Source organism: Pseudophryne corroboree, chromosome 3 (genome assembly GCF_028390025.1).
Source record: "Pseudophryne corroboree isolate aPseCor3 chromosome 3, aPseCor3.hap2, whole genome shotgun sequence".
Lineage (NCBI taxonomy): Eukaryota > Metazoa > Chordata > Amphibia > Anura > Myobatrachidae > Pseudophryne > Pseudophryne corroboree.
Window position 1 is genome coordinate 428,661,430 of NC_086446.1, and position 20,517 is coordinate 428,681,946.

Consider the following 20,517-nt stretch of genomic DNA (forward strand, 5'->3'; position numbering starts at 1 on the left):
GACGTAGTGCCCGACAATCCAATGCACGTCGTCAAGACACCAAGACCACTAACAAACCAGTGGCATGACGGGCTCCCAGCCCATCTCGGATCTCCAATTGTGGGAGCACGCCTTCAGAGCTTTCAGGGGGCGTGGCTGCAGACGTCCACAGATGGGTGGATCCGCAATTTAGTATTAGAGGGTTACAAAATAGAGTTCGATTATCTTCCAACAGGAAGATTTTTCACGACAGGACTGCCTGTGTCGGACGACAAGAAAGCAGTTCTGCAGGTTGCCATTCAGTCTCTGCTGAATGCTGCAGTGATAATTCCGGTCCCTGTGCAGGAACAGGGGCAGGGTTATTATTCCAGTCTGTTTCTGGTACCAAAACCAGATGGCTCAGTCAGGCCAATATTGAACCTAAAAGGTCTCAATCATTACGTCACTTACCACAGATTCAAGATGGAATCTCTCAGGTCAGTAATTGCAGGGTTAGAGCCACAGGAATTCATGATTGCACTAGATCTCAAGGATGCGTATTTGCACATTCCGATTTGGCCACCTCACCAGAGTTTCTTAAGGTTTGCGATAAGACGAGACCATTACCAATTTCAGGCTCTACCGTTTGGCCTCTCATCAGCGCCTCGGGTATTCACCAAGGTAATGTCCGTGATGACAGCTCATCTCAGGTCCCTAGGGGTAATAATTGTTCCGTATTTAGACGATCTACTCATAAAGGCTCCGTCTCAACAATTGCTTCTCCAACATGCCTTACTAACGTACAATGTACTAGTTCAGCACGGTTGGATAGTCAGTTTAAAGAAATCACATCTAATTCCGTGTCAACGACTTCAATTCCTAGGGATGATTCTCGATACAGTAAAACAAAGGGTTTACCTGCCACAACAGAAAGTACAGGGCATTCGTCATCTGGTGCAATTAGTGCTCAAGCCACGCACAGTCTCAGTACATTTGTGCATTCGCCTTCTAGGCACAATGGTGGCGGCTTTCGAAGCACTTCAGTTCGGAAGATTTCACTCACGTCCGTTTCAACTGGAGGTGTTAGCACAGTGGTCGGGATCACATCTGCAGCTGCACCACAGGGTGAGGTTGTCACCACAAGTCAGGGTGTCTCTTCTCTGGTGGTTAAAAATACACAATCTATCTGCAGGGAGACGATTCGGCGTCGCGAATTGGATAATTCTGACAACAGACGCAAGTCTCAGAGGTTGGGGAGCTGTAGTTCAGAGTTATCGGCTCCAGGGCCTCTGGGCGGATCACGAAAGATCGCTATCCATAAATGTTCTGGAACTCAGGGCGATTTACAATGCTCTAAGACAAGCGGTGTACATGTTTCGTTTTCAGACTGTTCAGGTGCAGTCAGACAACGCGACGGCAGTCGCATATATAAACAAACAAGGAGGAACGAGAAGCCGCATGGCTATGCGGGAAGTAGCTCGGATCCTCAGATGGGCCGAATATCACCAGGTGATATTATCGGCAGTGTTCATTCCTGGAGTGGACAACTGGGAGGCAGATTTTCTCAGTCGTCGGGATTTTCATCCAGGAGAGTGGGCATTGAATCCAGAAGTATTTCAGATGTTGATCCAGAAGTGGGGTTACCCTCAGGTGGATCTAATGGCATCCCGCCACAATCATCAGGTGTCAAGATATGTGTCCAGAACAAGAGATCCAGGGGCAGTGGCGGTGGATGCTCTCACAGCCACGTGGCCATACAGCCTTGTGTATCTGTTTCCACCGTTTCCGCTGCTCCCGTTGGTGCTAAAACGGATCAAGAGAGGGTTCGTCACAGTCATTCTAATAGCGCCTCATTGGCCTCGGAGGGCTTGGTTCTCGGATCTCCTCGGGTTACTCGCAGACGATCCGTGGCCACTCCCACTACGTCCGGACCTGTTACAACAGGGTCCGTTCCTTTACCCCGATTTAGCGCGGCTGCGTTTGACGGGGTGGCTGTTGAAAAGGCCATCTTAAGGAAAGAGGGCATTCCTGAGTCTGTTATACCAACCATGGTACGAGCTAGGAAGCCGGTTACGGCAGCTCATTATTATAGAATTTGGCGTACTTATATAGGTTGGTGTGAAGCTCGGAAATTTCCGACATCGTCTTTTAAATTATCCCGTCTTTTGTTATTTTTACAAATGGGGTTAGATGGAGGACTACGTCTTTCCACATTAAAGGTGCAGGTATCTGCGTTGTCAATTTATTTTCAAAGGAAATTGGCCTCGTTGCAGTCAATACATACGTTTCTACAGGGTGTAAAGAGGATACAGCCTCCTTTCATTCCACCTACAGCACCATGGGACTTGAATCTGGTTTTAGATTTCTTACAGTCCGATTACTTTGAACCCTTACAACAAGTGGATATTAAATTTCTCACTTGGAAAACGATTTTTCTTTTAGCCTTAGCTTCGGCTAAGCGTGTTTCAGATTTGGGTGCCTTGTCATGCAAGTCACCGTATTTAATTTTTCATGATGACAGAGCGGAACTTCGGACGAATCCCGCTTTTCTACCAAAGGTAGTGTCGTCTTTTCACATCAATCAACCAATAGTAGTTCCTGTGTTAACAGGAGACTCTGGAACGTTGGATGTGGTTCGCGCATTGCGTATCTATGTTTCCCGAACGTCTACTGTGCGTAAGACAGATACGTTGTTTGTTCTCTATGACGCAGCTAAGAGGGGTTGGCCAGCCTCTAAGCAGACCTTATCCAGATGGATCAAACTGACTATACGTCAGGCTTACCTTTATGCTAAGTTACAGCCACCTACTTCAGTAACAGCTCATTCCACACGTTCTGTGGGGACGTCATGGGCAGCGAGTCGTGGGGCTTCTACGACACAGCTTTGCCGTGCGGCTACTTGGTCGTCAGTGCACACGTTTGTGCGCTTTTACAAGTTTGATACGTTCGCGGCAGCAGCATCTAGCTTTGGCCGTTTAGTGTTACAGGTGCCAAACAGCTCTCCCGCCACGGAGGAGACTTTGGTACATCCCAAGAGTACTCCAGTGACCCCTAGTGGATGAAAAAGAAAATAGGATTTTGGTACCTACCAGGTAAATCCTTTTCTTTGAATCCATAGGGGGCACTGGACGCCCACCCAGAGCAGTTTACCTGTTTTAGGAGTCCAGTGGTTCTTATGGTAACACACTTTCACGACTGGTTTAAATTTAACAAGGGTTAATCAGTTATGGTGTCAACTGTTTAGTTGTCTGTTACGTTGTGTCAACTTTATTGTTGTCTGTGAGACTATATGTAATTCTCCTTTTGTCAATCTCTCTATCGATCCTGTTCGGCTCAGTAAAAAACACTGAAGTGCTGCAGGATATGGAGGGGAGGAGTAGTCTCAAAAATTAATTTATTCAGTGCCTTCTTCCGGTGGAAGCCGTCCATATCCCAAGAGTACTCCAGTGCCCCCTATGGATTCAAAGAAAAGGATTTACCTGGTAGGTACCAAAATCCTATTTTTTCTCTTACGTCCTAGAGGATGCTGGGGACTCCGTAAGGACCATGGGGTATAGACGGGCTCCGCAGGAGACATGGGCACTCTAAAGACTTTAGGATAGAATGGGTGTGCACTGGCTCCTCCCTCTATGCCCCTCCTCCAGACCTCAGTTACATCCTGTGCCCAGAGGCGACTGGATGCACTGCAGGGGAGCTCTCCTGAGCTTCTCTGAAAAAGACTTTTGTTAGGTTTTTTATTTTCAGGGAGCACTGCTGGCAACAGGCTCCCTGCATCGTGGGACTGAGGGGAGAGAAGCAGACCTACTTAAATGGGGATCCGGATTGAAAGTCGACAGTAACTAGGTCGACAATGTCTAGGTCGACCACTATTGGTCGACAGTAACTAGGTCGACAGGGTGTCTAGGTCGACAGGGTCTTTAGGTCGACATGTTCTAGGTCGACAGGTCAAAAGGTCGACATGAGTTTTTCACAATTTTTTTCTTTTTTTGAACCTTTTCATACTTAACGATCCACGTGGACTACGATTGGAACGGTAATCTGTGCCGAGCGAAGTGGTAGCGGAGCGAAGGCACCATGCCCGAAGCATGACGAGCGAAGCGAGCCATGCGAGGGGACGCGGTGCACTAATTGGCGTTCCCGGTCACTCTACGAAGAAAATGACACCAAAATAACATTAAAAACTCATGTCGACTTTTGACCTGTCGACCTAGAACATGTCGACCTAAAGACCCTGTCGACCTAGACACCCTGTCGACCTAGTTACTGTCGACCAATAGTGGTCGACCTAGACATTGTCGACCTAGTTACTGTCGACTTTCAATACCACACCCCTTAAATGATAGGCTCTGCTTCTTAGGCTACTGGACACCATCAGCTTCAGAGGGAGTCAGAACGCAGGTCTCACCCTCGCCGTTCGTCCCGGAGCCGCGCCGCCGTCCTCCTCACAGAGCCGGAAGATAGAAGCCGGGTGAGTATGAGAAGAAAGAAGACTTCAAAGGCGGCAGAAGACTTCATGATCTTCACTGAGGTAACGCGCAGCGGTAACGCTGCGCGCCATTGCTCCCACACAGATCACACACAACAGGCACTGTTCGGGTGCAGGGCGCAGGGGGGGCGCCCTGGGCAGCATTATTAACCTCAAGGGACACTAGCATATAAAATAGATACTGCAGAGGCAGTATATTAATAAACCCACGCCAGTATAAATAATTTGAGCGGGACCGAAGCCCGCCGGTGAGGGGGCGGGGCTTGATCCTTCCAGCACTAACCAGCGCCATTTTCTCCACAGCACACTGCAGGAGCTGGCTCCCCGGACTCTCCCCTGCTGAACACGGTTACAGAGGGCATAAAAGAGGGGGGGCACATGTAATTGGCGCAGTGAAGTGTATTTATATATATATATATTACTATAAAAGCGCTGTACTACTGGGATTTTATTCCAGTCCGGTGGCGCTGGGTGTGTGCTGACATACTCTCTCTCTGTCTCTCCAAAGGGCCTTATTGGGGGAACTATCTCCATATAGATATCCCGGAGTGTGTGGGGGTGTCGGTACGTGTGTGTCGACATGTCTGAAGCGGAAGGCTCATCTAAGAAGGAGGTGGAGCAGATGATTGTGGTGTCTCCGTCGGCAACCTGATTGGTTGGACATGTGGAATGTTTAAATGCAAATGTGACTTTATTACATAAAAGATTGGACAAAGCAGAGTCCAGGGAAAAAGCAGGGAGTCAATACATGGCTTTAACTGTGTCACAGGGCCCTTCAGGGTCTCAAAAACATCCCCTATCCCAAATAGCAGACACTGATACCGACACGGATACTGACTCCAGTGTCGACTACGATGATGCAAGGTTACACCCAAGGGTGGCCAAAAGTATTCATTATATGATTATTGCAATAAAAGATGTGTTGCATATCACAGATGACCCTCTGTCCCTGACACGAGGGTACACATGTTTAAGGAAAAGAAACCTGAGGTAACATTTCCCCCATCTCATGAGCTGAACGCATTATTTGAAAAAGCTTGGGAAACTCCAGGGTACGGTGGGAATCCTCGCCCAGGGTGGACAAGGCTTTAACGCGCTTATCCAAGAAGGTAGCGCTACCGTCTCCAATACACATACGGGTGCTTTGCTCAGACCGGCAATAGCATCGGCTTAGGTTTGTAGCGCGGTAGATACCCTAGAGAGGGATACCATTTTGTGGACCTTAGGTCACATCAAAGACGCAGTCTTATATATGAGAGATGCTCAGAGAGACGTCGGGCTACTAGGTTCAAGGGCCAACGCCATGGCGATCTCGGCTAGGCGAGCACTGTGGACCCGCCAATGGATGGGTGATACCGACTCAAAGAGGCATATGGAAGTTTTACCTTACAAGGCTGAGGTTGTATTTGGGGAAGGTCTCGCGGACCTGGTTTCCACAGCTACCGCGGGTAATCTACTTTTTTGCCTTATGTTCCCCCACAGCAAAAGAAAACACCACAGTATCAGATGCAGTCCTTCCTCACCAGAGGTAAGGGTAGAGGGAATAGAATGCCTGCTTCGGCCAGTTCCCAGGAACAGAAGTCCTCCCCGGCTTCTACTAAATCCACCGCATGACGCTGGGGCTCCACTGAGGGAGTCCGCACCGGTGGGGGCACGTCTTCGACTCTTCAGCCACATCTGGGGTCAGTCGGACGTGGATCCTTGGGCGATGGAAATAGTATCCCAAGGCTACAAGCTGGAATTCGAAGACGTGCCTCCTCGCCGATTCTTCAAATCTGCTTTGTCAGCTTCTCCCCCAGAGAGGGAGATAGTTTTAGCTGCATTTCAAAAGCTGTGTCAATAGCAAGTGATTATCAAGGTTCCCCTAATACATCAGGGAAAAGGGTACTATTTAACCCTATTTGTGGCCCCGAAACAGGATGGCTCGGTCAGACCCATTCTAAATTTAAAATCCCTGAACCTGTACTTAAAAAGGTTCAAGTTCAAGTTGGAATCGCTCAGGGAAGTTATCAAGGGCGATGGTCGGATCAAGAGTCACTTCTCCCAATAGACATCCTGGAACTCAGGGCCATTTACAACGCCCTTCTGCAAGCAGCACACCTTCTACAGGATCGCGCTGTTCAGGTGCAACGTGACCACAGTGGCCTACATAAACCGACAAGGTGGAACGAAGAGCAGAGCTGCCATGGCAGAGGTGTCAAAGATCCTCATCTGGGCAGAAAGGCACGCGGTGACGATGTCGGCAATCTTCATTCCGGGCGTAGACAACTGGGAAGCAGACTTCCTCAGCAGACACGATCTCCATTGAGGGTAGTGGGGCCTCCATCCGGAGGTGTTCGAGGAGGTAACCGGTTGGTGGGGGGTTCCTCACATAGACATGATGGCCTTCCGCCTCAACAAGAAGCTACGGAGGTACTGTTCCAGGTCAAGAGACCCACAGGCAGTGGCGGTGGACGCACTGGTAACACCTTGGGTGTTCAAGTCAGTGTATGTGTTCCCTCCACTTCCTCTGATACCAAGGGTTCTTCAACTCGTGAGAAGAACGAAGGTTCTGGCAATCCTCATTGCTCTGGACTGGCCAAGGAGGGCTTGGTACGCGGATCTGCTGGATCTTCTGCTGGAAGATCCACGGCCTTTACCTCTTCGGGAGGATCTGCTTCTGCAGGGGCCGTTCGCTTATCAAGACTTACCACGGCTTTGTTTGACGGCATGGCGGTTGAACGCCAGATCTTAGCTCTGAAAGGTATCCCGAGTGAAGTCATTCCTACCCTGATACAGGCCAGGGGTTCCGGTATGAAAGATAGATAGTGTCTAGTTAGACAGCCAATAGATAGACACCATATGTTAGACAGACATTAGGTCGACAGGGTCAAAAGGTCGACCGGTCCAAAGGTCAAAAGGTCGACAGGGTCAAAAGGTCGACATGAAAATGGTCGACATGAAAAAGGTAGACACCCTTTTTTTTGCATGTTTGTGTGGATAGTTTTGTCATCTGGGACCCCCAATTGTAGAAAGGCATACGTTCGCCACGCTTCGCTCGCCACGCTTTGGGCATGGTGGCTCGCTGCGCTCGCCACAAGGTTTGTAACCAACTCTATGCCGACATGGATAGAGAAAGTATGAAATAATCCAAAAACATGTTACATAAAAAAACATTTGTCTTTCTTTTTTGTCAACCATTTTCATGTCGACCTTTTGACCATGTCGACCGTTTGACCTGTCGACCTTTTGACCTGTCGACCTTTTGACCCTGTCGACCTAATGTCTGTCTAATATATGGTGTCTATCTATTGACTGTCTAACTAGACACTGTCTATCTATCAAACGGATAGGCAGGCCAGGAAGGGGGTAACGTCTAAACATTACCATCACATTTGGAAGAAAAATGTTTCTTGGTGTGAGGCCAAGAAGTTTCTGGCGGTGGAGTTTCAACTTGGTCGTTTTCTCCTTTTTCTGCAGGCAGGGGTGGATATGGGGCTGAGACTGGGCTCCATCAAGGTCCAGATCTCTGCTTTGTCCATCTCCTTCCAAAAACAATTGGCTGTTCTTCCTGAGGTTCAGACCTTTTTGAAAGGGGTTCTGCACATCCAGCCTCCCTTTGTGGCGCCTACGGCTCCATGGGATCTTGATGTGGTGTTGCAGTTCCTACAATCTGCTTGGTTTGAGCCTCTACAGGAGGCTGATCTCAAGTTTCTTACGTGGAAGGCAGTCACCTTGTTGGTCTTGGCTTCTGCACGACGCGTGTCGGAATTGGGGGCTTTATCTTGTAAAAGCCCCTATCTGATCTTCCATGAAGACAGGGCAGAACTTAGGACTCGTCCACAGTTCCTACCTAAGGTTGTGTCGGCTTTCCACATCAACCAACCTATTGTGGTGCCAGTGGCTACTGACTCCTCAATTACTTCAAAGGCCTTGGATGTAGTGAGGACTTTGAAGATTTACGTGAAGAGGACAGCTCGTCATAGGAAGAGTGACTCTCTGTTTGTCCTCTATGATCCAAAGAAAATTGGATGTCCTGCTTCTAAGCAGTCGATTTCACGCTGGATCAGGTACGCTATCCAGCATGCTTATTTCACGGTAGGATTGTCGTGTCCGAAATCCGTAAAGGCCCGCTCTACTCTTAAAGTGGGTTCTTCCTGGGCGGCTGCCCGGGGTGTTTCGGCGTTACAGCTCTGCCGAGCAGCTACTTGGTCTGGGTCGAACACGTTTGCAAAGTTTTACAAGTTCGATACTTTGGCCTCTGATGACCTAAAGTTTGGTCAGGCAGTGTTGCAGGAGCTTCCGCGCTCTCCCTCCCGTACTGGCAGCTTTGGTACATCCCCATGGTACTATTATGGACCCCAGCATCCTCTAGGACGTTAGAGAAAATAGGATTTTGGTTACCTACCGGTAAATCCTTTTCTCGTAGTCTGTAGAGGATGCTGGGCGCCCGCCCAGCGCTTCGTTCCTGCATTGGTTTATGGTTCAGTGTTACCTGGTACCTAGGTAAGTTCTGCGTTATTTACTGTTTCAGCTGTTGCTGAGTTGTTCTGGCATGTTGGCCGGATTTTCATGTTTGTGTGAGCTGGTGTGAATCTCGCCACTATCTGTGTAATTCCTTCTCTCGAAGTATGTCGTCTCCTTGGGCACAGTTTCTAGACTGAGTCTGGTAGGAGGGGCATAGAGGGAGGAGCCAGCCCACACTATTAAACTTTTAAAGTGCCAATGGCTGCTGGTGGACCCGTCTATACCCCATGGTACTAATATGGACCCCAGCATCCTCTACGGACTACGAGAAAAGGATTTACTGGTAGGTAACCAAAATCCTATTTTTAATTACCTACCGGTAAATCCTTTTCTCGTAGTCCGTAGAGGATGCTGGGCGCCCGCCCAGCGCTTCGTTTTCCTGCAGTTGTTACTTGGTTCAGTACTGCATTGTTACTTGGTTAAGTACTGTTGTTCAGCCGTTGCTGACTTGTTTCAAGCTGGTTGGCTTGGATTTCTGTTGTTATGTGTGAGCTGGTGTGAATCTCACCACTATCTGTGTATTTCCTTCTCTCGAAGTATGTCCGTCTCCTCGGGCACAGTTTCTAGACTGAGTCTGGTAGGAGGGGCATAGAGGGATGAGCCAGCCCACACTATTAAACTTTTAAAGTGCCCATGGCTCCAAGGGACCCGTCTATACCCCATGGTACTAATGTGGACCCCATCATCCTCTACGGACTACGAGAAAAGGATTTACCGGTAGGTAATTAAAATCCTATTTTCTCCACCATCGTTTATAAAACGAGTTCATATTGGCTGTCAACCATCAGTTGTTTCTATTGGGTTTTTTATTGCCATTTTTTCCTTTAGTAAATGGGCAGGTTGCAAAACCTACAGAAATAATACACTCGGTCTTTATTAAGTTTACCCCTTAGGGCAGTATTCAATTGAGGTTTTGGTTGTCTTTGACAGTGTCAATCCAACTTTTTTTAAAGTCGGATTGACATTGTCGAAAACGGGACTAAAACCCTTTGGATTTGGTCGCAAATCCGACAAAACACGTGGATCCGCTGCTAATCCGCCGATCCAGGTGTTTCCGTGAAGTCGGAATTGCTGACAAGTCGGAAAAAGGGCAGCCCCATTGAATAGGTTGAATCATGATTCCACCAAAAAAAGTCAGAAAATGCTGTCTCTCCGACTAGACGGTCATTCCGACTTCGATTAAATACTGCCCTTAGTGTCAGTACTAGGGAGAGCCAACGGCAGTTTACACAACGATGTTCATCACCAATGGTACATTGATGAGTAACAGTGATGGTGTGAAACCATCTGCAGTGGAACCATCAATGGTTTCACCCACCAGTGGTCACCCATGCCTTAAACTGCATTAGGCTGTGGGCCAATGAGAGCCCGGGGGCAAAGCTTCGTAGGAGTGTCGGAGTGGAGCTAAGGTATCCTGAAGGGGGAGTTTGGAGACGAGTGCAACAAGCCACGGGTTGTGTTTCCACACTGTGGGTGTCGTGGACACCCACGAGTGAGAATAGTCCCTGTTGGTCGGCATGCCGGCCGTCGGGATTGTGAGGGGGCGGGATGTAGGGGGAGGTATTGTGACCACCGGTCACATAACTACATCCCTCTAAACCTAGATTATTAGCATAAGTACATTTTTTAAAGTTGCACAGAGTGACAGACTCCTGCACCAATAAGCAGGATAGAATCGGTCAGCGGACATTTTACAAACACCCAAAAAATGGTTTAAAAAAGTTTTTCCCTGTTTATATCAATTTCACCACGGTCTGACTTATAGTTAGGGCGGGTGTAGTACTGGTGACCGGCGGTCTCCTGACCGCCGGTCACCTTACCGACGCCGAGATCCCGGCAGCATACCGACGCCGGGATCCCGGCGGGGAGGGGCGAGTGCAGCAAGCCCCTTGCGGGCTCGGTGGCGACCTGCGGTCGCCACGGGTTCTATTCCCACTCTATGGGTGTCGTGGACACCCACGAGTGGAAATAGTCCCTGTTGGTCGGCATGCCGACCATCGGGATAGTGAGCCGTCGGGCTCACGGAGGAAGTCATGTGACTGTCGGTCAGCTGACCGGCGGTCACATGAATACCACCCGTTAGGGCATACCTCCCAACTTTTGTCCCTTTGGAAGAGGGACACGTTGCGCCGAAGGCGCGGCCTCTGGCAAAGGGGGTGGAGCTTTGAGTAGAGGGGCTGCCTCTCAGTCAGGGGGTGTGGTCTATTGCCGCGACCCCCGTTTTCATCATTTTGGGGGCGTGTCCAGCGCTCCATGAGCTGCTGGTCAGTCCCCGGCTCTCCTCCCTGTGCTGATAGATGCCATGCGCATGCGCACGGCATCTATTCAGTGTGATCACCGGCTGCTTTGCAAAGCAGAGCAGCGGTGATCACTACCTCTCCCAACTGCCACCCCGCCCGCGGGACACTGCGACCCGCAGGAGGGACAGCGGGGCAGTGTCCAATTAGTGGGACTGTCCCGCTGAAATCGGGACAGTTGGGAGGTATGGTTAGGGAACATTTTTCACAGTTTTCAGGGAAATAACGATAAGTAGAAACACTTATTTTAGTACTTTTTTTTTAATATATCATCTGCACATAGTCAAATATTTCCTTAACACATGGAGGCTATTTAATTGTTGTCCCCATGCTCGGCGTGCTCATTAGTACCAGGTTTAGCTGCGCAAAGCAGCTAAACCCATCTAAATTACAGGTTTGGGTGCTCCAACCACAGCGTTTACGCACATTTTCAGCTCACACTTCATGAGGCTGCAAGCTGAAATGTGTCTCCCCGGCTGCTTGTGCGCCCAAACAAAGCAACAATTGAATTGCTTCATTGGGCGCCATCTAGTGGCGGCCGGGGATACAAACAATTGAATCGGCCCCATGGACTGTTAGAGCACCTTGAGGCCAGAGTTTGAGAACCACTGCTACAGTATATTGATATATAATATGTCTTACTATGGATTGCTTTAGCATTAAATAAGATTATTTATTATTAATGGCAGCTATATAAATTATACATAGCCTAGGTAATATACTGGTAATACAGAGAATATACCTAACTGTTAGAATTGTATTTTCGGAACTGTTATGCTAATGCAATTGTGTTTACCAAGAACTGACATGTTAAACGTGTAACAGATCTGTATTCACACAGTGACACTTTACTACCAGTGCTCCAGTATTATGGGTCTGTGTTATCCTCCAAGAGAATATGCATCAAGTGCAAGACAATGAAGAGAAAAAAAAAAACTAGTTTACAGACGTGGAGATATTGTTCACAGAGACCAATCATATTCTGGCTATTATTTTCTAGAAGGCGCTAGATAAATGAAAAGTAAAATCTGATTTGTTGTTATGGGCAACATCTCTACTTCTATAAACCTGCACTTTAGTAACTATACCCCTCACTCTCTTATCTAATCCATTCTACATGGCCATTTAGCATGGGGAGGGGGTGGAGACTTAGACGAAAGGGGAAGGGGTGGAGTAGCTGAACAGTACAAGCAGCAGCAGGAATCTAGGGCACTCTAGCTTTGTTTGCATACTGATCACTGCACTAACAAAGGAAATCATACAGGGACTTATATTTCGTAAGATTTGACATCACCATGGGCTTTTAATGCATCTATTTCAGTATTTTAACCAAGAAGAATGGATAGGGGGGAAAAAACAGCAATTTTGAGATGTTGATCGGGAAAAGCCAGGACCAGGGAATTCCGTGATTTCAGAGTGGAAACACTGCCCAGGTAACATGTTACAGTCAAGATTTCATGGAGTAACAATAAATATTTGTCACGTGTTTTGCGTTGCTAAGGGGTTGTTATAATTGGATACTGGTTGCTAGAGCTAATAAGTATTGTTATATTCTGCGTTGTGATGAGCGCCATTTTTGTGGAGATCAGGAATAGTTTAACTATAGCCTTATGAATTTCTAAAGTAACCAGCGGTCCTCTCAGACAGTGGTGCCAGAAGCACTTGCGGCTTTCTGGTCCGTATTACGGCGATTTTCTATGGTAGAGAAACAACCTTATACAATAATAATGCTTATCCATACTTGCCTACTATTGGAAAAGCATTTCAGGGAGATTGTGAAAGCAGCACCTATAAAGCTGGGTACACACTGAAGTGATGGGCATTCATTCTAACTTGGAAACCAATGCCTTTGAGCCCAGATTCTGTATACACACTGGAATGAGTTTTATGAAGAACAGAATATCGTATTCTGTCCTTCATAAGAATAAACAAGATTGTTAGCAATATCGCTAGGCTTGATATACAGCACATCAAACCTAGCATCCGTTGCTAGTGACCACGGGAGTGCATGATCACCTGTACACACTGGCCCTCATTCCGAGTTGATCGCTAGCTCCTTTTGTTTGCAGCGCAGCGATCAGGCAAAAAATCGGCAATTCTGCGTATGTGTATGGGGCGCACTGCGCACGCGCGTCGTACTTTCACAAAAGCCAATGCAGTTTTACACAAGCTCTAGCAACGCTTTTCAGTCGCACTGCTGACCGCAGAGTGATTGACAGTAAGTGGGTGTTTCTGGATGGTAACTGACTGTTTTCGGGGAGTGTGTGAAAAAACGCAGGAGTGCCAGATAAAAACGCAGGAGTGGCTGGAAAAACGTAGGCGTGGCTGGCCGAACGCAGGGCATGTTTGTGACGTCAAAACAGGAACTAAGTAGTCTGAAGTGATCGCAAGCTAGGAGTAGGTCTGCAGCTACTCTGCAACTGCAAAAAAAAATTTTAGTAGCAGCACTGCGAACCTTTCGTTCGCACTTCTGCTAAGCTAAGATACACTCCCAGAGGGCGGCGGCTTAGCGTTTGCACTGCTGCAAAAAGCAGCTAGCGAGCGAACAACTCGGAATGAGGGCCACTGAGCGATGTAGGCGATTTGTCGTTACGAAATGACAAATCGGCCCGACATCTCTCCAGTGCGTACCCAGCTTTAGGGCCTTATTAAGGTTTGTTAGCAACCCCAAAAAGTTAGCAGCTGGGCAAAACCATGTGCACTGCAGGTGGGGGCAGATATAACATGTGCAGAGAGAGTTAGATCCGGGTGGGGTGTGTTCAAAGTGAAATCTAAATTGCAGTGTAAAAATAAAGCAGCCAATATTTACCCTGCACAGAAACAATATAACCCACCCAAATCTAGGGGGACATGTACTAAGCAGTAATAAAAGTGAAGTGAGCCAGTAGAGAAGTTGCCCATGGCAACCAATCAGCTGCTCTGTATACGTTTATAGTATGCAAAGTCTAAATGTAACGTTAATGCTGATTGGTTGCCATGGGCAACTTCTCCACTGGCTCACTTCTCCACTATTTATCACCGGGTCTATTCATGAAGCAGTGAAAAGGGTGGAAGTGAGCCAGTGGAGAAGTTGCCAATGGCAACCAATCAGTGTTGAGGTAACATTTATAAAGTGCATTCTTTAAAATTATATGTAGCAACTTCTCCACTGGCTCACTTCTCCGCACCTTTCACTGCTTCATGAATAGACCCCTTAGTGCAGTGTTAAAGTGGATGCGTACTGCTACATCTGAGAGACGTGTCAAAAGTAGTAAGCTCTACTTGTTGATGAAAAGCAGGCCCGTAACTACCTATGGGCCAGCGGTGCCTGGCACACAACGCAAAAGCACTGTGGGCGCAGGACCGCCGCCAAAAACCGTGGGGGCCGCTGCAACCAGCGCTAGCTGTAGCGCTGGCAGCGGTGACGGGTGAGAGACTATACGGCCGGCCCCTGCTCCCGCAATTGCCGCCCCCACCCCCCCATGTTCGTCCGCAGCTGCTACTGCTCTAACTCACTAGTATCAGTTGCCGCCCGAAGCTCCGCCCACTTCCTCGTGACCTCCACCCCAATGTCTGTCTGCTGTATGTAAATTACAGCAGAAGGCAGAGAAAGAGAGCTTCTTCCCATGCGATCACCGACTCCACACGCGCCACCCATCTTGCAGTATGAGGAGAGGGAGAGAGGACAGAACAGAAGCCGCCAGCTGAATAGATAAGTAAGCAGTGCAAAACACCCTCTCTCTCTCTCTCTCTCTCAACACACACACATACTCTCTCTCCCCTCTACCTAGCTAGCATAATGTGTATAAGGGGCTTTTCTATGGTGACTGCCGGACGCTGCTGCACTGTGTAATGGGACTGCCGGACGCTGCTGCGCTGTGTAATGGGACTGCCGGACGCTGCTGCGCTGTGTGATGGGACTGCCGGACGCTGCTGCGCTGTGTGATGGGACTGCCGGACGCTGCTGCGCTGTGTGATGGGACTGCCGGACGCTGCTGCGCTGTGTGATGGGACTGCCGGACGCTGCTGCGCTGTGTGATGGGACTGCCATACGCAGCTGCGCTGTGTAATGGGACTGTCGGACGCTGCTGCGCTGTGTAATGGGACTGCCGGACGCTGCTGCGCTGTGTAATGGGACTGCCGGACGCTGCTGCACTGTGTAATGGGACTGCCGTATGCAGCTGCGCTGTGTAATGGGACTGCCGGACGCTGCTGCGCTGTGTAATGGGACTGCCGGACGCTGCTGCGCTGTGTAATGGGACTGCCGGACGCTGCTGCGCTGTGTAATGGGACTGCCGGACGCTGCTGCGCTGTGTAATGGGACTGCCGGACGCTGCTGCGCTGTGTAATGGGACTGCCGGACGCTGCTGCGCTGTGTAATGGGACTGCCGTATGCAGCTGCGCTGTGTAATGGGACTGCCGTATGCAGCTGCGCTGTGTAATGGGACTGTCGGACGCTGCCGGACGCTGCTGCGCTGTGTAATGGGACTGCCGGACGCTGCTGCGCTGTGTAATGGGACTGCCGGACGTTGCTGCGCTGTGTAATGGGACTGTCGGACGCTGCTGCGCTGTGTAATGGGACTGTCGGACGCTGCTGCGCTGTGTAATGGGACTGTCGGACGCTGCTGCGCTGTGTAATGGGACTGTCGGACGCTGCTGCTCTGTGTAATGGGACTGCCGGACGCTGCTGCTCTGTGTAATGGGACTGCCGGACGCTGCTGCGCTGTCTAATGTGAGTGACGGACGCTACTGTGCGTAGTAATGTGTTTACTGGAAGCTACTGTGCAGTGTAATATGACTAACGAACACTACTGTGCGGTGTGACGTGACTGACGGATGCTACTGTGTGTGGTAATGTGACTAATGGACGCTACTGCGCAGTATAATGTGACTGATGGACGCTACTGTGCGTGGTAATGTGACTGACGGATGCTACTGCGTGACGTAATGTGCCCCCGTAAAGCCACCTATACTTTTGGTGCGCGCCTGCCTAATGTGTAAAAAAGGGGGGCTCTGTTGCCGTAATCTGTAAAAAGGGGAACTCTGCTGCATAATTTGTAAAAAGGGGGCTTTACCTGCCTAATGTGTAACAAAAGAGGGGGGGCCCTGTTGCCATAATGTGTAAAAAGGGGGACTCTGCTGTCGTAATGTGTAAGAAGGGGACTCTGCTGCCGTAATGTGTAAAAGGGGGACTCTGCCTTCCGTAATGTGTAACAGGGAGCTCTACCTGCCGTAATGTGTAAAAGGGGGACTCTGCCTGCCGTAATGTGCAAAAGGGAGCTCTGTGGCCATTCCCTTATATTTTTGGCACTGGCCCTGTTTTATATATGGGGGGGGGGGGGGCAATGCTGTTTCTTGCAAAATGTCTAGTTACGGCACTGATGAAGAGATAGATACTGATACTTCACAGGGCTTGCTAATGTATTGTGGGGGTCATTCCGTGTTGATCGCTAGCTGCATTTGCTCGCAGCGCAGCGATCAGGCTGAAAAAACGTCAGTTCTGCACATGCGGCGCACGCGCGACTTACGGGCACAACGAACTATGCCGTTTTGCACAGGGTCTAGCGTTGCATTTCAGTCGCACTGCTTGCCGCAGAGTGATTGACATGAAGTGGGCGTTTCTGGGTGGCAACTGACCGTTTTCAGGGAGTGTTCGGAAAAACGCAGGCGTGCCAGGAAAAACGCAGGGGTGGTTGGGGCGAATGCTGGGCGGGTTTGTGACGTCAAATCCAGAACTGAATAGTCTGAAGTGATCGCAAGCACTGAGTAGGTTTTGCGTTACTCTGAAACTACACAAAAAATTCTTGTAGCCGCTCTGCGATACAACCGTTCGCACTTCTGCTAAGCTAAAATACACTCCCAGTGGGCGTCGGCATAGCGTTTGCACGGCTGCTAAAAACTGCTAGCGAGCGATCAACTCAGAATGACCCCCTGTATTTTATAAGTGGCCTCGAGAAACCTTATTTGAAAATGCCTGTAACCAATGGGATCATTGGCCCTCATTCCGAGTTGTTCGCTCTGTAATTTTCTTCGCATCGCAGCGATTTTCCGCTAATTGCGCATGCGCAATGTTCGCACTGCGACTGCGCCAAGTTTATTTGCTAAGAAGTTTGGTATTTTACTCACGGCGTTACAATTTCTTCGTTCTGGTGATCGTAATGTGATTGACAGGAAGTGGGTGTTTCTGGGCGGAAACTTGCCGTTTTATGGGAGTGTGTGAAAAAACGCTGCCGTTTCTGGGAAAAACGCGGGAGTGGCTGGAGAAACGGGGGAGTGTCTGGGCGAACGCTGGGTGTGTTTGTGACGTCAAACCAGGAACGAAACTGACTGAACTGATCGCAGTGGCAGAGTAAGTATCGAGCTACTCAGAAACTGCAAAGAAATTTCGGCCCTCATTCCGAGTTGATCGGTCGCAATGCGAATGTAGCAGAGTTACACACGCTAAGCCGCCGCCTACTGGGAGTGTATCTTAGCTTCTTAAAAGTGCGACCGAAGTAATCGCAATATTGCGATCACAAACCTCGTAGCAGTTTTGGAGTAGCTTCAGACTTACTCTGCCTGTGCGATCAGTTCAGTGCTTGTCGTTCCTGGTTGACGTCACAAACACACCCAGCGTTCGCCCAGGCACTCCCACCGTTTCTCCGGCCACTCCTGCGTTTTTTCCGGAAACGGTAGCGTTTTCAGCCACACGCCCCTGAAACGCCGTGTTTCCGCCCAGTAACACCCATTTCCTGTCAATCACATTACGATCGCCGGAGCGATGAAAAAGCCATGAGTAAAATTACTTTCTACATAGCAAAGTTACTTGGCGCAGTCGCAGTGCGAACATTGCGCATGCGTACTAAGCGGATTTTCATTGCGATGCGATGAAAAATACCGAGCGAACAACTCGGAATGAGGGCCTTCTATTCGCAATTTAGAGAATCTTTCGTTCGCAATTTTGCTAAGCTAAGATACACTCCCAGTAGGCGGCGGCTTAGCGTGTGCAATGCTGCTAAAAGCAGCTTGCGAGCGAACAACTCGGAATGAGGGCCCTTGTGCCTTATAATCAGAGCAGGGAAATTGCACTGATGATCCCATTTGAATGTATATATCTCTGATTTCCTTTTTTTATTTATTTTTTCCATTGTTCTTCCCAATATGTAATCTGCAGCTCAGTTACACTCCCATATACTACTGCATACCTGCCCTTTATTAGACCGCATTTCCATTTGCAAATATCTGCACTGCACTAATGGACTGCTGCTAAATACATTGGGCCTGATTCAGAGATGTACACTAATGTCACTGCAGCTGTAAAATTTGCATGCATATATCACAGCGACTGAGATTTGTATTGAGACACCCACTATGTACCATCGCTTGTGTACTAAGGGCCTTATTCAGTATGGATTGCATCACCGGTGCGGTCACATACTTCTGATTTTGTAACCAGTGCGCATGTGCAGTGCCCGATTTAGACGTGTGCGGGTCAAGCAATGCGATCATCAACAGTTGCAGTTTCGCTAAATTAACAAAACTGCTACTGTAGCAGAATAGGGTCCTAAGATGCTACGCTTGTACACACATTGGGCAACTAACCTTCTAAGCAGCTCTGTGGTCCCACAGCATGGCCACTGGCAGTAATATGTTGCCGCCACTGTAACTGCATACTGGATTAGTCACAAGCTATGACATGCCCCTGAAAGGGTCACAACATGCCTGCATTTAAGTTTCCTCTCCCCTGTTACCGCCCACAAAGAATCCCTTACTATTAATCCCTTTGCAAATAAACCATCAATGCGAATGCCTTCACAAGACCATTCTGGCATATGCACAGACCATTTGCAAAAAATAGCTCCACTGTATACAACATCGACATTGTGTGCATCTCTGAATCAGGGCCAGTGGCAGCCCCTACCTTTGGTGGGCAGGGAGGCTGCCTCTGCTTGTGTAGAAGGGAGAGAGGTGAGAGCCGCCGTCCCTGTCCAGGCAGGTCCCGGCGCCTGCGCGATGGATCTGGCAGGTGCTGGGACTTGCGCAGAAGTGGTGGCTTGTGTGCAAATGCGCATACCCCAGGCTAATATGGACTGCATTAGCTGTAGCCCATAGAAGCCGGGTAGGGCTGATGATCAGGAAGGGAGTGGCTTCCACCAGGAAGCCAACACTCTGCTAATAGCAGCATGGACTTGCAGTCCTGGAGGGAGGATACACTTCCCAATGGGACTGCTTATCCTGCGGGTGACTGGCAGGTAGGACTTCCAATAGGAACTCACTGCCAGTCACAGTGTAGCCAGTGCAGTCGCGAACTGTACCTGGCTTCACTGACGCTGGCGGATTTTACCTGGAGGTGCTGCAGTCCTGCTGCCCATAGGCAAAATCCGCCACTAAACAGGACCATTGTAAAAAAATGAGTTAGTTCAGACCAAACTATTGTAGGTAGTAATGGAAAATGCAGGAGCAGTCCTAAATGTATAATTCCCCCAATTTAATATTCTTTATACAGAAAAGTTAGGGAAATGCTAAAACTGTGGCAGTGCATGCTGGGATTTGTAGTTTCACAACAGCTGTGGAGTCGTAGGTTGGCCCGTCTGGCGTTTAGCTCAATATCTCAGTATCTTTCCTTGTTCTCTTGCAGGTGGGTGTTTGTTACACCATGCCAGACCTTCTAGATCTCTCACCCCCAGACATTCCAGAGCCAACCTTCTTAGAGACCTTACTTCGATATGGACTCTTCTGTGGAGCAATCTTTCAGCTCATATGTATTCTAGCTATCGTATTCCCCGGGAGCAAATCAAAGGACATGGTAAAAGATACTGTATGACCTAGTTTCACCTGCTGGGAAATATTCAGGCTGTTATTGAGAAAATGTGGTTCTATTAGAAATAATAATTATGATTATTATTATTAATCCGTGGAGTAGTTTCCTCTCAACCATCACTGATATTTTTACAATTTAGCCCGTGGGAGGGGACGGTTAGGGTTAGGCTGCGGGAGGGGTGGGTTAGGGGTAGTGTTAAAATACTTACCAGGATCCATCGGGATTGTGACCGTTGGAATGCCGCTGTTGGTATCCTGACCGTGGTGATGCTGACTGCCAGGTTTTCATACCCAACCTGTATAATGAGTACAAACCTGTTAATGAGAGGTTCTGAGTTATGCTATTGGTATTGTTAAAACTCATACATACGCCCCTTCTGTAAGCTATGACCTTCAAACATTGCCTTGTGCAGTGTCCTTTCATTTTCATTATATTACAGTATCAGAGCCTGATACGGAGATAGTTGGTACTGCAGACGCGATTACAGCCGC

At 48.8% G+C, this 20,517-nt stretch overlaps 2 protein-coding genes across 9 annotated transcripts in view; one reads left to right on the forward strand and one right to left on the reverse strand.

Moving 5' to 3' along the window:
• Nucleotides 1–20,517, reverse strand: part of GHRH (growth hormone releasing hormone) — a 219,007-nt gene that overhangs the window by 62,333 nt on the left and 136,157 nt on the right. Inside the window, exon 3 of one of the 2 annotated variants that reach the window (XM_063960351.1) lies at nucleotides 20,235–20,321. In XM_063960351.1, coding sequence (XP_063816421.1) covers nucleotides 20,235–20,314 — 80 coding nt within the window. In that variant the 5' untranslated portion in view covers nucleotides 20,315–20,321. Of the gene's footprint in view, nucleotides 1–20,234; nucleotides 20,340–20,517 lie in introns of those variants that run through there. The other variant, XM_063960352.1, reaches the window with a different exon arrangement.
• MANBAL (mannosidase beta like) overlaps nucleotides 1–20,517 on the forward strand; it is a 46,583-nt gene that overhangs the window by 25,527 nt on the left and 539 nt on the right. For 3 of the 7 annotated variants that reach the window (XM_063960361.1, XM_063960356.1, XM_063960362.1), the window contains exon 2: nucleotides 19,844–20,011. In XM_063960361.1, coding sequence (XP_063816431.1) covers nucleotides 19,862–20,011 — 150 coding nt within the window. In that variant the 5' untranslated portion in view covers nucleotides 19,844–19,861. Of the gene's footprint in view, nucleotides 1–12,414; nucleotides 12,681–14,921; nucleotides 14,943–19,843; nucleotides 20,012–20,517 lie in introns of those variants that run through there. The other 4 variants (XM_063960359.1, XM_063960360.1, XM_063960357.1 and 1 more) reach the window with 3 other exon arrangements.